This window comes from Delphinapterus leucas, chromosome 10, assembly GCF_059928025.1.
Source record: "Delphinapterus leucas isolate spDelLeu-1000000601 "Yukka" chromosome 10, BTC_Dleu_Yukka2, whole genome shotgun sequence".
NCBI lineage: Eukaryota > Metazoa > Chordata > Mammalia > Artiodactyla > Monodontidae > Delphinapterus > Delphinapterus leucas.
Window position 1 is genome coordinate 59,320,837 of NC_143138.1, and position 16,595 is coordinate 59,337,431.

Below are 16,595 nucleotides of genomic sequence, written 5' to 3' on the forward strand. Positions count from 1 at the left end.
GAGACAAAAGTAAAACGTTGTGCAAGAAAGGAAATGGAATCATATTCTGTTATATGGCTTGGTTGAGATCAGTATTCACACAGTCATAATAACGTACACACTAAATATTACTCTAACCCCAAATAATAATATAACCATGCTGGGAGGGAGGAGGACGGGAAATTGTGTGCGTAGTGTTTGTGCGTGTCATGGGAGTGAAGAAGAAATACATCAGTAGCTGATGCCTAAAACTGAAGAAAAGTAGCATTGGAGGTGTGCTTCTTGTGGGCATGAGAGCACCAAAAATACCAGCTGAATTGGAGCTGCTCGCCTACCGGGAGTTGGAGAGGAGCAGGTGCAGGGGACTGCAGGTTTTTGTTAAAAAACGAAAGTTCTAGAAGTATCAATATTTGGCTTCTTCAACTATGCCCAGGTAAAACTTTAACTTTAAAAAAATAGATATTTTCCCAGGGATTCTATAGAAAATAATGCTTGTGGCATCAGGCTGTTGCTCACAGCACGGTGGGGTCGAAGGGAGGAGGCCATGGGGAGAGGCAGCAGACAGACCACCGATGGACGGGTAGAAGAGGGGAAACAGAGAGAAGCTGAATCCCCACAAGACACTGCAGGAGCAGCCAGGCCCGCAGGCCTGACAGCAAGCTTCAGTTTTAGGGTGACTTGAGCGAGCCCCTGTTCCCTTCAGAGAAGTGGGACTGTGTGGAAGGCAATGTCCCCATCCTGGGGATGTGTACCCCCTCTCTGGCTGGTTAGTGAACCCACCCACCAGCCTCCTCTCCTAGCCCTTCCCGGTTATCCCCCTCTCCAGGTATCTGGGACCAAGTGCCACATACATGGGGGCCTCAGTCACCGCGTGTCACCACAGCCTAGAGTCCTATCCCGCACAGAGCCAGCGCTCCAGTGAAATAATTCTTGGAGGTCCGCAGGGAGAGCCTCCTGCTCCCTCCTCGGAGTCCGCTACCTGTCTTCCATCTGCGATGTCCTCCCGGGTGCTGACATCTGGCTCCTTCAGACCTCAGCTCCCGACACTGGATGTCCCCCAGGAGCCCAGCCCACCCTCAAGGGAGGGAGAGGGGGTGTGCAGATGCTCGGGGCACGGGTGTCCACGTGGTCTTCAGCCAAGCTGTCAGGTTCCGTGCTACCCTTGCTCTGGTCCAAGTCTCTTCAGCCAGTAGTCAGGGCCGCAATGTGTAAAGAAGAGGCTGGGCCAAGGGACAGTTGTGCTGCCTTTATTCCCCTTCACTCTTCTCCTCACCCTCCTGCTGTCACCCGCACACTCTGGGGCTGTGGGGTGGCCACATAGGGCCAGACATCAAGGGTCCACATGCCTGGGCACAGCTGTTGTGCCACCGAGCCCCCCGAGGGGTGCTGTGTTGGCCGTGGTGGAACGCATCAGGATCGGAGGCTCAGGTTCTGCCCCCGGCCTGGGTTCCTAGGGCTTGAGGCCCACCTCATCTCTCTGGCCACTCACCTCCAGCTGGCCCAAGACCGGGGAGTACAAGGGGAGCCAGGGAGAGGGCAGGCCCAGGCTCTGGGCTTGAGGTCTTGGCCAAATGGGCTGAGAAGTCCAACTGGACAGAGGGACGCCCTGGCAGATCTCCAGTGGGAGGTGATGATCCCAAGCCCCCTCCCCACCACCAGCCCTGGGAAGCGGGTATGATGCCCAGTCCCCTCACTCCAATACCCAGGTGCTTGTTAATTTGTTTTAACAATTAAAAAGGAAATGTAAAAGCTGGTAAGACAAGAACCCCTATCCATACTGGCACTGCTGAGGTACCATTATTGCTTCAGACCCTTGTGGTCTGGCCAGAAAGGAGCTCCCACCAACACTGGCCCAAGGGGAAGAGAGCATTTAGCACCAGGGACACAGGGTTCCTGTCCCCGCTGGGGTAGGGGTCTCCCAGGAGAGGGGTTGGCCGTGCCCACCTACAGCTACAATGACCGTTTGACCAGTGCCCAGCCTGCTGTCTGGACCCCTCTTGTGTCCTGAGAGGAGAAGTGTATAAGAACAGGAGACCCAAGTCCTGGGACAGGGTCTTGCTACCAGCTCCCCACACCCATCTCCAGCCTCTGCTTGTCAAAGTCTGGCCTCATGGACCAGAGGCCCAGCCTGACCAGGGCCCCCTAGGCTCACTAAGGCTGCAGGGAGGGTAGCAGGTGACAGGGCCACCAGCCCCTATGGGAGAGCCCAGCGTCAGCAACAGGGGGTGGAAAACTCATTGGAGTCCCAGCCTACAGCCCGTTCGGGGAGATCAGACTTCTCTTAGGAAAATGTGGGCCAGCTCTGAAGCTGTCAGGCACTGGGACCAGAGGTTAGAAATAGCAAAGGGAAGGGGGAAGCAGGGAGGGGAGGACCCTGAGGACGTCATGGAAGCCCAGAGATCACAGGGTGCAGGAGAGGAAAAGAGCTACAGTAAAGCAGGAGCCTGAGAGACACGGCGCTGACCCCGTAAGAGGCTGGAATTCCCAGCCTTGGCGTGGGGGGGAGCCTCAGTACTGGGAGCCAGACAGGGAGCTTTCCCCTCTCGCAGAGCGGACCACTTTTTCTCCCCAGAGGACAGCAGGGGCGTCAGAGGGTGCGTACATAGACTCTGGCTGGCACTGTTCCTGCTACAGCCCGAAACTCAACCGGGCCAGGGCACTGCCCCCTCTAAGCCCAGAGAACCATCTGGGCTGTGTGGCTTGGATTCTAAATCCTCAAATCACTCGGGCTCCTTGGGCTTGCCCACATCTGTACATAATAAAGTGCTTTGTTTATTGATGATTAAAATGTCCCCAGCCCCCTGCCCCAGTGCCATGGGCCTTACAAGGAAGTCAGAGGGGTCCTGACTCCCTCAGCCCTTGGGCTGATGGGGCCAGTCCCCCCCAACCTGCCCCCTAGGCTCAGGCCTCTTCCCACTCCAGCCATGCTGGGAAGGTGGTGATGCGGGGGCAGTCGAGGGGTTTAAGGTGCAAAGAGTATAACAGACAAAACTGTATAAACACAATAGGAAAGAGCTTAACTAGGAAACAGGTAGCTTATGGAACCTTCCTCCCCATTTCAAAGGCAGGAATGGAGACGTTAAACGACAACAAAAAAGGATGTCCTATTAGTGCTGGCCTCGTGAGGGCAAGCATTGGGCACAGGCTGGGTGGGGCTCTCCCGGTACCCCCGACCCCGACCCCCAGGGCCTGATCGTGCAGGCTCCTCGCTCCACCCATGAGCACAGAGGCGCAGGAGGGACGAGGCCGCTGCACACCAGCCAGGGGCAAGCTGTGGCCAGGCCCAGGGAGTGGCTGAGGCCTGTGCTGCCTTCCAGGAGCAGAGACAGACACAGACACAGACGTCTCTAGCGTGGGAGATTCGGCTGGGGCAGCTGGTGAGGGATGGGCTGCTCCGTGAACAGCTGCCCTGCCCCCTGCCCCACTGATAGCACCTTGAAACCTCAGAACATCTGCCCGGGCCTGCTCCTTAGGGCCCTGGTCCCTGGGGTCCACCCATGTGCAGGGGGCTCCTGGGGGCTGGTGCTGTGGGAGCCAGCCCGTCTGCCCACCCAGGACCTGGCCCACCACACCCTGAGGCCCGGCAGCTCCTGGGGACATCTTCCCCAGGACCCAGGGCCCACGGTGCAGCCGGGGGCAGGTCGGGGATGCCGTGGGGAAAGCAAATGCCTGGGGTCCAGCCCCCGCCCGCCCCCCTCCCCACGGTGCACAGCTGTGGTCGTTGCACCTCGCCACGCACGCCCACCCCGCACAACCCCCGGCGTCCGGGCCCAAGTCCCTGCCTTAGCATCCGCACGCAGCCCTCACGGTGGGCCCACAAGTCCTCCAAAGGGGGACGGCACCCCAACTTTTCCCCAGACCCTCCGGGATGAGGGGCGAGTGAGGGGGCCCAGGACGGGCGGGGATGAGCAGCTGAAGGTGACCTGGGCTGGGCCTGGCCACCCCCCTCTGGCTGAGGCCTCAGCGGAGCAACCAGTCACACCTGCTCCCCAGGTCCCTCCCCACCCGTACCTGCTGCCTCCAGCGCCCCCCTCACCTGGAGGGGGTTGCTGTCAAGAGTTTCCTCTCTTTTCGTTCTCCTTCACTTCCAAAAAACAAACAGACAAAAAGTAAAGGCTTCAAGGAGCCGCTGAAAGGGGGCACTTGGGAGTGAGGTGAACTCCGCCAGCTCTGGGGGCTGCCAGCCTGCACAGCCCCCAGGGTCAGAGGCCCCGGGCAGAGCGTGTCCAGCCAACTCTGGAGGTGTTGCTCCCCCCCGCCCCGCCCCACGAGGACAAGTGGAGGGTCCTGGGCCCGTGCAGCAGGCAGGCGGTTAGTTGTTGGTGCTCAGCCTCCCGCCGGGGCTGGCGGCGGTGGGGAAGAGCGGCGGCGGGGGAGGCAGGGTCTGGGGCAGCCCGGGCAGCAGCGGGAGGGCCTGGGGCGGGGCGGGGGGCAGGCCCGGGGCTGCGGGGGCGCTGTCGCCGGCCAGCGGGTGGCTGACGCGGAAGCACTTCTCCTTGTGCGCCTTGAGCATGTTGGAGAAGCGGAAGCGCTGGCCGCACACGTCACAGGGGTAGGGCTTCTCGCCGGTGTGCGTGCGCCGGTGCCGCTTCATGTTGGGCCGGCTGGTGAAGCTCTTGCCGCAGATCTCGCAGATGTACGGCTTCTCCCCTGCGGGGTGGGTGGTGATGGGCCGTGGGGAGTTGCTGGCGGGCCGCTACGCCCCCACCCCCCACCCCCGCCCTGGGCCAGCCTCCGGGCGTCCACGGAACCATCCCGGCCCGGCCCTGGCACTCTCGGATCCTTGCCAGCCTGTACCAGCCTCGCCCGACCTTGGGAGGCAAGGAGGCCGGCGCTGAGCCTCCTAGCGGAGAAGGGGGCCCGCCCGGTGCGGAGCCCCTCCCCGTGGGGCAGCCGTACCTGTGTGGGTCTTCATGTGCTCATCGAAGTACTGCTTCATGTTGAAGTCCTTGCCGCACCACTGGCACATGAATTGCTTGTGGCCGATGTGGATGCTCATGTGCGACCGCAGCTGGTACTTGTACTGGAAACGCTCGTTGCAGTTCTGAGGGCGGGGTGGAGGGTGAGGGGGTGAGACCCGGCGCAGAGCGGGGGAACAGCCTTCAGGGAGGGAAGTGCTGGCCCGAGACCACAGGGCTGTGGGAAGGACTCACATGGGGAGGGGCTCCTGGGCAAGGAGGTGTGGATGCAAAGGCCAGCCGAGGTGCTCCTGGGGTGGGGCAGTGCACGGGCACAGGTGGAGAGGCCATGGGCATGCAGGGCCCAGGCAGGAATGGGGGTCAGGAAGTGGGAAGAGGCCACAGAGTGGAGGGAGCCCTCATGCTTAAAGCCCTCCATCCTTCCTCCTGGCCCAAAGGCGCCCCCACCTCATCCCCACCTGCAGCTCCATCTCTGATCTCTCTGCCTAAGATGCTCCTTTCTCCACCTCTCCAGAAAGCCTGCCCCATGGTTCCAGCCCATGCAGACTTCCCACCCTGAACCTTCAGGGGTTGGGTTAGGGTGGGGTGGCAGGGGTGTGGGGGGAGGTGCAGGTGGGCAACCAGGTAAGGATGGAGTGGGAGGCAGACATCAAGGAGGGCCCCCTTCCTTCTGCATCCTATCCTCCAGTACCCCAACCCCTGGTTTTTAAGCAGCTACTGCCTCTGATCCCTGCCCCCGTCCAGGGTGGCTCCTGGGGCAGGAGGAGAAGGGAGCTCACCTCGCATCTGAACGGCTTCTCCCCGGAGTGCTGCAGTGAGTGAACCTTGAGAGACATGCTGCGTTTGAAGGACTTCCCACAGGTCTCGCAGGTGAAGGGCATGTCCTTGGTGTGGGCTACAGGGCAGGCACCATGGCCATGACATCTCGGGGGGACCCATCTGGCTCCTCCCAGGGGACCCCTGCCTGACCACCCCCGAGATCCGGCCCAGATCCCGCCTCCCAGGACACCACCTACCCTGGGGCCTGCCCCACAGCCTCTGTCCCCCAGGCGAGGCCCCTTCCCTCCCGGCTAGGTCTCTCTGTTTGGTCAGACAGGCATGGAGGCCCTCTTGGTTCTTTAGCGTCTGGCCTCACTCCCAAAGCTTCGGGGAAAGATAGAAGGATTTCAAGTGGGACTGGCCTCGGCTCAAATCCTGGCTCAGCCACCGGCTCCCTGCATGGCCAATGTGTGCCTCAGCGAGCCTCAGCACCCTCTTCTATAAAAAGAGGGTAGAGTGGCCTTGGGCCTCCAGGGTGGCTGGGTTTTACAGAGGGTGGCACCTGTAAAGGCCTCAGCCTTGGGTCCCATGCCATCCAGAGGGAGTTAGTTACCTGCGCTCCTCCCAGAACAAACTCCAAGGAAGATCTGGGAGGAAGCAACTGGAGACACGGAGGGCCCCCCTCAGAGTTCAGAGCTGGGGAATCCAAGCCCAGGAAGGACCACCAATCCTGGGTTACCCAGCATGCTTCTGGCCGATACCTAGACCCCGGGGTCCCAGCTCCCAGTCAGTTCATGCTGGAGGCCTCTAGCACTGTCTGGTAGACAACGGGGGTAAGGCCTGGCCAGGGCACACTGCCCCTCCTTGGCTACCCCTCTCTAGAGCTCCAGGCCCCAAGCGGGCAAAGAAGCGAGGGCCACCTGGACACCAGCCTCCCAACCAAGCCCACCTAGAGCGGAGGGAGAGCCATGCCCAAGGCAATGAAGTGGCCCAAAACACACTTGGGGCCCTCCTTACTGTGTCCAGGTATGACCCCTGGGGGAGGGTTGTATTCAGAAAAGCCTGAAGCCCTATCAGAGGCACAGCTGTCCTCAAACTGAGACTGGGCCTGTGTCAGCCCCTATGGCACTTCATGTAATTTAGAAAAAGGTGCTCTGGTGGACACAGCCCCATGTCAGGATGCACAGCCTGGTTGGCAGTGTGCTAGCTGGATTCTGGTCCCCACCTGCCGTCTTGTCCAGGAGTCCTTGTGCCATGTGCAACCTGCCCAACTATGCATGGCAGCCCTGGCCCCAGAGCCTGTCCAGGACACACCTGCCACTGCAAGCAGCCCCCCACCCCCTACCTCCCAGCTACGAGGGGCCTTCTCACCCCTTCATAATACCCTTGGATTGGGAAGTGTTTCCCAGAACACCCAGCAGCTGGCCCGCTTGGACCTCAGGCTCCATCCCTCACCAGCCTGGACTTACCGACCATGTGCTTGCGCACGTGAGCCATGGTGTAGAACTTCTTCTCACAGATCTCACAGGAGAACTTCTTTTCTGCGTAGCCGTGTACAATCTTATTGTGCTCGTGGAGGGACCAGAGCTTCTTAAAAGCTTTGCCACACGTCACACACTGTGGGGTGAGAAGACTTTAGGCTCTGGGTCAGGACCATGTGACCTAGGACTAGTCACTGCCCCTCTCTGGGCCTCAGTTTCCCCACCTGAACTGTGCTGGAGAGAGAGGCCTTGATGTCCAAGGACCAGCCAGATGTGATGTTCTGAGAGTTGGGGGTGGTAACTCCCTAAATACTTACCCACCTACCCACCCACCCAGGGTGGGTCCCTCATCCTGAACTCACTAGGGTCAGGGGCCACCTCTTCCAGGAAGTCCCTCCTCTGTGCTCATTTCAACAAGGCATCTTTCTACAAAGAAGAGACACATAACTGGCTGAAGGACCACAGTGGGTGAGGAGGCTACTCAGTTCATGGAGAAGTCCCTCAGATGACAGGTCCTGGCAGAGCTGGGCCATTATCTCTGCTGCCTCCCCCTGCTGGGACCCATGCCCTGACACCATGGAGATCCCCAAGGAGACAGATTCCAAAGGACCGGGGACTGTAGGAGGTACAAGGGCCTATCAGGCAATAGACGGTGGCGGGAACCTTGAGGGCCACACTCCCTTCCTCCTCTTCTCCTGGGCCCTTGTCCTACCCATCCCTGCAGCAGGCCAGGGCTCGGGCAGAAACTGGGTCAGGGTGCCCAGGACAGAAGAGGTACAAGCGTCTTTCCCCTTCAGGAGGGAAGCTCAGGTGTGTGCACACGGAGAGTCAAAGGGCAGCCCAGCAGGCCGGCAAGTGGGAGCGTGGGCACGAGGGTGGGGCAGGCATCCAGGTAACCCCAGATAACACTTTCTCCACAGGGCACTGCAATTAGCAATTAGTTCAGGCAATTAGCACCCGCCTACCTACTGCCCCCCAACCTCACTGCCAGTCAGAAAAGGCAAAAACCAGCCTGGCTGGCCCTGTGCTGCCTGCACCCTGAAAGGCCAGGCTGGCCCAGACTCAGCCTGGCTCAAGGCTTGGCAGCCAGCCCAACTCCCCTGTTTGGCCCCGGCAGCCCCTGTGCTTCCCAAACTGCTCATCCGGTCCCTTTTCCCAGGCCCAGGCCAGCTGGTACCTCCAAAGAGCTGGATGCAGGGCTTTCTTCCTGCTCCGCTGCCCCTTGTTCCTTTCGGCCTTTGCAGGAAGTGGGAAATGGCGCCCCCTTCTGGGCAAACCCCTCCTCCCCTCATCTGTGCTTTCGCGCAGTGCACAGTCTGAGAAACTATACATGGTGGCCCTGTTGGCCTTGCGGCAGCCCAGAGATTTACTAAAACACTGACTCATCCCTCCTCAGAGCTGGCTGTCCCCCAGCTTCACATGCTCAGACAACTCTCATCCTCCCGAGTCCGGGCTCCCCTCTGTCCCTCTGGCCAAGGGTACTGTTTGTTCTACCCCTATCTGCACGTCTCTGCACGTGCGCTGAAGCCCAGCTCTATCCACCTCCTCCAGGAAGCTCTCCCTGACGTTATCCCTTGAGCTCTCACCACCCTGGGCTCACCCTTGGGCCTGGGCTGGTCCCACTGTCCAGGGGGCCAAGCCTGGTCTCTGCAGACTGTGTGGGCAATGCAGGTAGCAGGACACTGGGTGCCCGGGGCCCAGTTCCAGCCTGGCCCAGCCTGGATGGCTGCCCCTGTGGGCCCCGTGAACCCACCCCGAGGCCCACCTGGATGTTGCGCTCGCAGTCTGTCTGCCGGTGTAGCAGCAGCTCACTCTCTAGCAGGAAGCGCTTGCCGCACTGGTCGCAGATCTGCATGCGGCTGTGGGTCACGTTCATGTGCTTCTCCAGGTACCAGCGGTTGTTGAAAACACGCGGGCACTTCTGGCACGGATGGTGCTGCTTCTCCTCCAGCTTCACCTTGGCCCCCAGACCGTCAGCGGCCTGTGGCCCTCGGGCTGGGGCAGGAGACCCTCCTGCAGGTGGCTTTGGCCGCTTCCCACCCTGCCGCCCAGCCTCCTCAGGCTCAGGGAGGCCCCGGCGCCGGGCGGACCGCGTTGCCATGCGACTGTGGGGAGGGGCGTCTGCCCCGCTGCCGCGGCACCCCGGCCCCTGCCTGCCCCCCGCCTCCCCATCCTCCTCCCCCTCCTCCCCCTCCTCCTCCTCCTCCTCCTCCGAGCTCTCCTGACCCTGCTCGCTGTGCCCCTCCCCCTCCTCCTCCTCCTCCTGCTCGCTGTGCTCCTCCCCCTCCTCCTCCTCGTCCTCCTCCCCCTGACTGCCGCCCTCCTCCTCCTCCTCCTCCTCCTCCTCCTCCCCCCCTCCACTACCACCGCCCTCCTCTTCCTCCTCCTCCTCTTCCTCCTCCTCCTCCTCGTCGGCCTCCTCATCCTCCGAGTGTCTCTGCAGCCCGTCCTCCCCGCCCAGCACCATGGTGGCCGGGCCTGTGGCGGCGCCCGGCTTCCCCTCGGGCCCTGTGGACACGTGCAGCGTCTGGTTGTTGAGGTTCACCTCCACGATGATCTGGGACTGCTCCCGGTGACTGTAGGTGCCAGAACCCCCAAGCTCCTCCTCCAGCTCCTCCCCGCCCTCCAGCTTGCACAAGCTCGCCGGGGGCCGGCCGGCCTCCTCGACGCCACCCTCCTTCTCCTCCTTGAAGAAGGGCTGAGCCGGCCCGATGGTGGCAGGCACCGTGCCACCTGTGGCCCCAGCCCCGTCCTCAACGCGCACCGAGTAGGGGTCAGGGCCCTCACGGGCGTAGATCTTGGGCAGGCCCGGGGCGTCGGCCTCCTGCTTGATGTCACAGTAGTAGGGCGGTGCGGCCGGGGTGCAGCTGGCGGCCGGCTGGGCAAGGGCCACGGCGCCAGGGCCCGGGGGGCCGAGGGAGCGGGCGTCCAGCAGCTCCTGGCAGGACGCGGCGATGTCGGCCATCTGCAGCAGCGAGGCGGCGCTGAGCACCTCGTGGACGTTGGCTGCGTTGACCAGCAGCTTGGACGTATAGATGAAGTTGAGGATCTGCTGCAGGCCGCCGGGCGCCAGCGCCTCCAGGGACAGCTCGACGCGCTGCAGCTGCTTGTTCTGGGTGAAGAGCGAGTGGAAGAACTGGCTGTAGGCGGCCAGCACGCCCTTGTGGGCCGGGAAGACGCTGCGCTGGGGCACCAGCACCAGGTCCACGTCGCACAGGTCAGGCTGGAAGAGGCGCTGCTCGTTCAGGCGGCCCATCAAGCAGGCGAAGTGCAGCGCCACGTCCTCCACCAGCGAGAACTCGGCCGCCGGTGAGTCCGTCGTCTTCTCAACCAGCAACTGGGGGGCAGAGGGCACAGGTCAGGTCAAGGCCATCTGGGAGGTGGCCACCCACCCATCACTCCTGGTTCCATGTTACAGGGAAGGTGCCGAAGCCCAAGCAAGGACGAGGGGGAACCAGGATTCAAGCCCGAGTCTGCTGTTTCTCAGAGCTCAAACTCGGGTCATGACCTTCTGAGGCTGCATGTCAGCCCCTGGGTCAGTGGTTAACTTTTCCTGGCCTCCAGCTCTTCCACTGTGAAATGGGAGAAGTCGTCCCGGGAAGGGGAGGGGAAGAGGAAGAAAGGGGAAGGAAAAGGTTCAAGGGTGACCAACTGTCCAGGTGGGCCAGGAACCTAGGGGTTTCCTGGGATGCGGGACTTTTGATGCTAAAGCCAGGGCTGACCCCAGCAAACCAGGACTGGGTTGTCTCCCCAGAAGCATCCCCAGAGGCATCCCTTCGCCATCTCTGGGCCCCATGGATCCTCTCTTCCACACTCACTCACATACGAATAAAGCCAAGCCTGCCTAAGCCCAGACGGCTCAAGAACACGTCGGGCTCACTGGCTCACTGCTCTGCCTCTGGCCACTGCACCCCTGGGGCGGCACCTGAGGGAACCCCTCAGCTCACCCGCAGCAGCCCTCAAGGCCTAGGCCTAAGGCCTTGTAGAGGCAGAGACTTTTGTGAAGAAATCCAGGCCCATGGTCCCACTGCCCTGTTGGAGGAGGCTGGTGAGGTCCAGCCGTCCCCTCCTTCCTCGACCAGAGCTTGGGCCAGGCTGCTGCCTGTGGCCTCAGGCCTGGCGGCAGCAGCTCCCCACCACAGAAAGGTTCTGTGGAGGCAAAGGACACAGCTGTGTTACCTGTCCACCGTGCTTGAGGCAGGAGGACCCTAAGGCTTGTCCCAAACCCTTTTCTCTCTAGGCCCCCAGACCCCAGGGTCAGGTGTGATCCAGGCCCAGAGGTTCCGAGATGGCCTCATCATGGAGGTCACACCACTGGGGGCTTCTGGAGCCTGAGGGAGGCCCTTGGATCTGATGGGTCAGATTCCTAGGCCCTTGGGCCGCATCCAGTACCTGTGAATTGCCCAAAGTAATTATTCCTGGTTGCACCACAGTGGCTTCCCCAAAAGGTGGGCAGCACAGACAGGCAGGCTGCCCAGTCCCTTGCATGGGTCCAGCGCACAGCAGACGTTCAATTAACATCTGTCGACTACCTGCCTGGCTGGACCAGCCCCGCAGGTTCCAGGTTCTGGCCCTCCTCAGGCCCTGTCCAGCTAAGTCAGAGCCTCCTACATTTGAGGGTACCTTGCTGCACTGCAAAGACATCAGCTCCCTGACGCCGTGCACCTCTCTGGAAGCCTTGGGATGAAACCCCAGTCCTGTGCATCCACAGCCCACCCCTCCCCTTCATGCCAGTCCTTCCGATCAGTCCTCCCGGAGCCTCCAGGGGCAACCTGCTGACAGATATGCCCTGGGTTTCACCCTTCACATCCAGCAGCCCAGGACAGCACCCATGCTCCCCCCACCCCCTCTCTCACCACCACCTCTCTTGAGTTCTCCCCCAACACCTCCTTCCCCCCAGCCAAGCAGCCACCCATCTGCTCGTCTGTCTCGGGGCTGCTGGCCCGTCCAGGCCTGACCAATCTAATGGGGATAAGATGCCAACCCCCTCCCATCTCCACCCACTGACTCATTGTGATTCATCTTCTGGGACCAACCCCTATTACACAGATGGGGAAACTGAGGCTCAGAATGGGAGGGTCCCACAGCAAGCAAGAGCAGAGCCCCTAGACTCTTAGCTCTGCTAAGGCCACCCAATCTGTGCTGGACTAGACACTATTCCATGTGGAACTATTTCTTGGCCTTTAATGACTTAAAAAGCAGGATGAGGCATGTGGGGACCCTCCCACCCAGGGGACCAGCTGTGCTTCCCCAGACCCCATCACCACCTCCGGCGACCTGCACCCTCCTTCCTAGAGCTGCTGCCACCTGCGAGTCGGTGAGGGGTCAGGGTGCAATTGGCTGTAACGGGTTCCTCAGGGCCTCCAGGGGCCAGGCAGTGGTGGGGAAGTGGCTTGGATAAGGACTTGGCAATGTCGGACCTGTTGTGGGGTACCCACCCTAGGGCACGGGGTTCTGGTCCACTGCTTCCCCTTCACAGAATGCCCTCCAGTGCCTGCCTGCCATGGGGCAAGGGCAATGCCCGACACTTCCCTTGTGCAGATCTGGTCCCAGGATCCAGTGAGGACCCCTCTGGCCTCAGCAGGGGAAGGAGGGTTAATCTAGGGGGTAGTGCTGCCCCAAAGACTCCATTTCCAAGGCAATACTCCCAGCCAAGCCAGCACCATCCTTGGCCCTCGAGGGGCCCAAGAACCTTACAACCAGGCAGCCTGACTGGACTTCCTTGACCGGGCACATAGATGCTGCCTAAGTCCATAACTGGCAGCCCCTCAGCAGGGCGCAGCTACCCCCTAGCCTAGTACCTCCCACACAGGGCCACCAGCTGTGTCTGCCTCTCCGGCCAGATGTGCTAGCTCCCTGAAGCTGCAGACGCCCCTCCCCATCTGGTTGTGCCAGCTGCAGCCACACACCCCACCCCCAAGTCCAGGCCAGCCCAGCTAAGATACAAGACCAGGGGAGTGGTCAGGCACTTGCGTTGCCAGGGCGTTTCATGCCCTCAACCCTCCCCCCAGGCTGGGGGAAGGCCAGGTGCCAGGGACACCTGCCGAGGCTGCCTTACCATGGTCAGACCCTTCTACTCCTAAGGGGCACTCTGCCTCACTGTCACGAAACCACCAGATTCCTACCCTGCCCTGGCATCTCCCTGGAGGCCCTAGGATGAAACCTGGGCGTCCATCTGCACACCCTACTCCTATGTCAATCCTTCCATCGCTGGGCAGCAGTGGGTGGGCCCAGACTGAGCAAGGGGGCACAGGCTCATGACTTCCAGCCTCCTCCTTTCAGGGAGGAGGTGTCTATGCCAGCCTCCTCTCAACTCAGGCCATCCGTCCTTCTGGAGAAACAGGCCCAGAGAGGGCGGGAGACCGGCCCAAGGTCACACAGGAGTTTGGACCGGAGCTGCAGGCGTCCCCCACATTCCGCTCGGCCCAGGAGCCCCGAATCCCCAGTCAGGGCGTCTCCAGCGCCCACGTGGCCCAAGGCCCAGGCGGGAATCCGACCTCCTCCCTCCCCCCATCACCCAGTCCGAGGGCGGTGCCCTCCGGGCTCAGAGAAGCGCCCCCCTCCGCCAGTGCCTAGCAGGACCTCAGCCTCTCGTGCCCGGGCCCCAACCCCAGGAATTTAACCCCTTCCCCGCCGACGGCCGCGTCAGAGCGCCGCATTCCCAGCCCGCAAGGACCCAGAGAAGGGGTCGGGGAGACCCGGAGAGGGGTAAGATCCGTCACATCCCTCCACCCCGAGCCGGCCGGCCGTGCGCTCCAGAGGGCAGAGCGCGCAGGTGGGCGGATAAGCGGGGGGACAGGCAGGGCCTTGCGTACCATGGTGCCGTGGCGCTGGGGGCTCACAGGGCCCCGCGGGATCGCGCTGCCCCCGGCGGCCAGGCCGGGGCCGCTCCATGAAGAGCCGCGCTGGGGGCCGCCCCCGCGCAGGGCCCCGCGACCATGGCCCCCGGGGGCGCGGCCGGGCGGGCTGAGGCGCAGGGCCGCGGCGAGTCCAGCCGCCGAGCAGCTGCGGCCCCAGAGCCTCGGGCGCGGCGGGCGGGGGGCGCGGGGCGCCGATTGGAGCCCGCGCGTCAGCTGGGGCCGCCGTCTGGACGCTTAAAGGGCCAGGCCGCCCTGCGCGCCGGCGGGGGCCGCGGACACGCGTGGTGCGCGCCGTCCCGGTGCAGCCCGCCCCTCCTCGGGCCGCCGGGGCCCCTGGCCAGGACCCGCCGCTCCTATCCTAGCGGACGGACCCCGGCCTCACTCTCCCGCGCCGAGCCCCCTTTCCTCCGGGAAGTTCGTCCCGGAGTCTAACCTCGGTGTCCTCCAGCTGCGCCACAGAGGCGGGGTCGGAGTAGGAGGCGGCCCTGAAATCGGTAGGCTGGGCTCCCCACCCCCGACCCCCCCCCCGGCCCCCACAATCAGCTGCAGGAAAGGCTTACCCCTGCTCCCCTGAGCGACCTCACACTGAGGGACCGAGCCCCCGTATCCTAGCCGCGTCACCATCCCCACCCTCCGGCCTGGGCTGCTCAGACTTTAGGGTGAGCCTAGGATCGACAACTAGCCTGGCCGCCCCCCTCCCCACCCCAGGACAGCTCAGGGTTTGTTTTGGTCTGTGCCTCCAGGACTTGGTTCTGGTCGACCCCTATGACCCCTACCTGGTGGCTGCCTCTGGCTGCCCAGGGCCGCCCAGGGCAGGAGATGCAAGAACCCGTACCGCAGCTGCATTGATGAAATCCTTTAATGTGACAGGCCCAGAGGCCTAGGTCCCACTGTGTCCCCCAGCCATGTGGCCTTATGGCTGCTGAGAGGCCGCCCTGCTCCGTCTTTGCTGGGGAGATGCGGCCAGGCCTGCGGAATGCTGCTCTGGCATGGACACCAGTGGGGGCTGGGGGCTGGCTGTGCTGGCAGGAGGCTGCAAAGGAACACTGGCAGGCTGAGCAGGCAGCAGGGTGGGGACCACAGGGTGCTGGGCCGGTCAGGCTCTAGGTGGTGTCTGGGCCGCCATTGTGGCGAGGGGGCCTCTCTGTACGGCCCATGTCATCATTCAGATGCCTTTCTGTGCCCCCACCTCCAAGCTGATGGCTGCCCCATCTCTGGTCACTCTCACATTGCCCCCATCCTGCAGTACCACAGAGTATCCCCCTACCCCTCCGCTCACATGTGCACTTGTGCTTACACACCCACCCATGCCTGGCTGTAGCAGTGTCCCCTGAGTATGCCACCTTACTCATGAGTAGGCAGGAACTCTGGGGCCTGTTCAGAGTGACTTGGTTCTGGGTGCCAGGGAAGGAAATGGAACAGAGGCCAAGATCCCCGGCAGGCGCCATCCTGTAGTTTGATGTCTGTCCTGTGAAACTGCAAGGGCCTCCCCTGAGGCCAGGATGGGTAGGCCCTTACGACAGGGCCATCCCAGCATCAGGGAGAAAACATCTCACGGGCCAAGACGGGGGTGACCAGAGGGCGCCAAGAGAAAGAGGAGGAAAACACATAGCCACATGGAGGGTGAGGAGAGACCCTGGTGGAAAAAGAGATGGGAAGAGAGGAAGGGGCACAGATGGGGACATGCCCCCAGAGAAGGCCACTGCAGACATCCCGCACTTCTGTGGCCGTGGTGGCTGCAGAGACAGCTGGCTCAGCTGCCAAAGACCTCAAGCTGAGGCCGGGCCAGAGCAGCCTGCATGCCTGACCAGCCCATCGCCTCAGGGCTGCCTTCTACTTCTTCCTCCATCCCAGCCCACTTCCTCTTCTGACTCAGTGGATCCTTGCACAGGCCTGGGAGGTGGTAAGAGAGGAACTGTGTACCCACTGGTGGGATAAGGACAGTGAAGGTACAGCAGGACAGATCACACAGCAAGACACCAGCGTCAGAAGCCAAGAAAAGGGAGGCTGGAGCAGTCTCCCCCGCAGGGTGGGAGGAGCCTGGCAGAGAGGGCTGCACAGGACACTCCTGGGCCCACTTCCCAGCCAAGGTTTGGCAGGGGGTGTGGCCAGTGTGACCAAGGACTGAAGGTTGAGTAACACTAGGGCAGAAGGAGAGGAAGGGTACTCCAGGCAGAGAGAACAGCACCTGCACAGGCCGGAAGGGAGGATATAGTTAAACGTCTGCAGGGAGCTAGAGGATCTGATGTAGCAGAATCCAGATTCTCGTCTGGTGGGTGTGGCCGGATGGCAATAGGCAGAATTGTTCTCTTGGCCTTTGAAAGAGTCATGCCACAGGATCTTCCCCCTCAGGGTTGGTCAAGGCAGGCTTTCTGGAGGGCGTAGGGTGGGACCAGTTATCGGGGAGGGGGATCCCAGGCCAGAATCGCATGCCACAGCGGCAAGCCAGGAGTCTGTGGAGACGAGGGCAGGGCTGGATGATCCTCAGACACTTGGGACTGGGTGCAGGCGAGGTCAGCAGAGCCACACCCCTGCCTCCAGAGGCCAGCTCATGGGTTTTCTCACAACTTCCCTAAGCTTCTAGACCGAACTCCTCT

At 62.2% G+C, this 16,595-nt stretch overlaps 1 protein-coding gene across 2 annotated transcripts; it reads right to left on the minus strand.

Moving 5' to 3' along the window:
• Window positions 1-1,247: 1,247 nt before the first annotated feature.
• ZBTB47 (zinc finger and BTB domain containing 47) lies at window positions 1,248-15,034 on the minus strand. 2 transcript variants are annotated; one of them, XM_089919098.1, is made up of 6 exons: window positions 14,775-15,034; window positions 8,904-10,475; window positions 7,127-7,274; window positions 5,678-5,793; window positions 4,879-5,023; window positions 1,248-4,629 (listed from the first exon to the last, which is right to left on the minus strand). In XM_089919098.1, the coding sequence occupies exons 2-6, from the start codon at window positions 10,392-10,394 to the stop codon at window positions 4,292-4,294; spliced, it is 2,238 nt and encodes a 745-aa protein (XP_089775224.1). In that variant the 5' UTR covers window positions 10,395-10,475; window positions 14,775-15,034; the 3' UTR covers window positions 1,248-4,291. The 2 variants fall into 2 exon arrangements, with proteins under 2 accessions (XP_089775224.1, XP_022409529.1); XM_022553821.3 differs by lacking the exon at window positions 14,775-15,034 and adding an exon at window positions 13,954-14,464.
• Between the last annotated feature and the right edge of the window lie 1,561 nt (window positions 15,035-16,595).

Coding starts and splice junctions, on each gene's coding strand:
- ZBTB47 (XM_022553821.3), bottom strand. Junction 7,275..8,903: donor ACTGCGAGCGCAACATCCAG/GTGGGCCTCGGG, acceptor CTCACCCCACAG/TGTGTGACGTGTGGCAAAGC. Junction 5,794..7,126: donor CGTGCGCAAGCACATGGTCG/GTAAGTCCAGGC, acceptor CCTGCCCTGTAG/CCCACACCAAGGACATGCCC.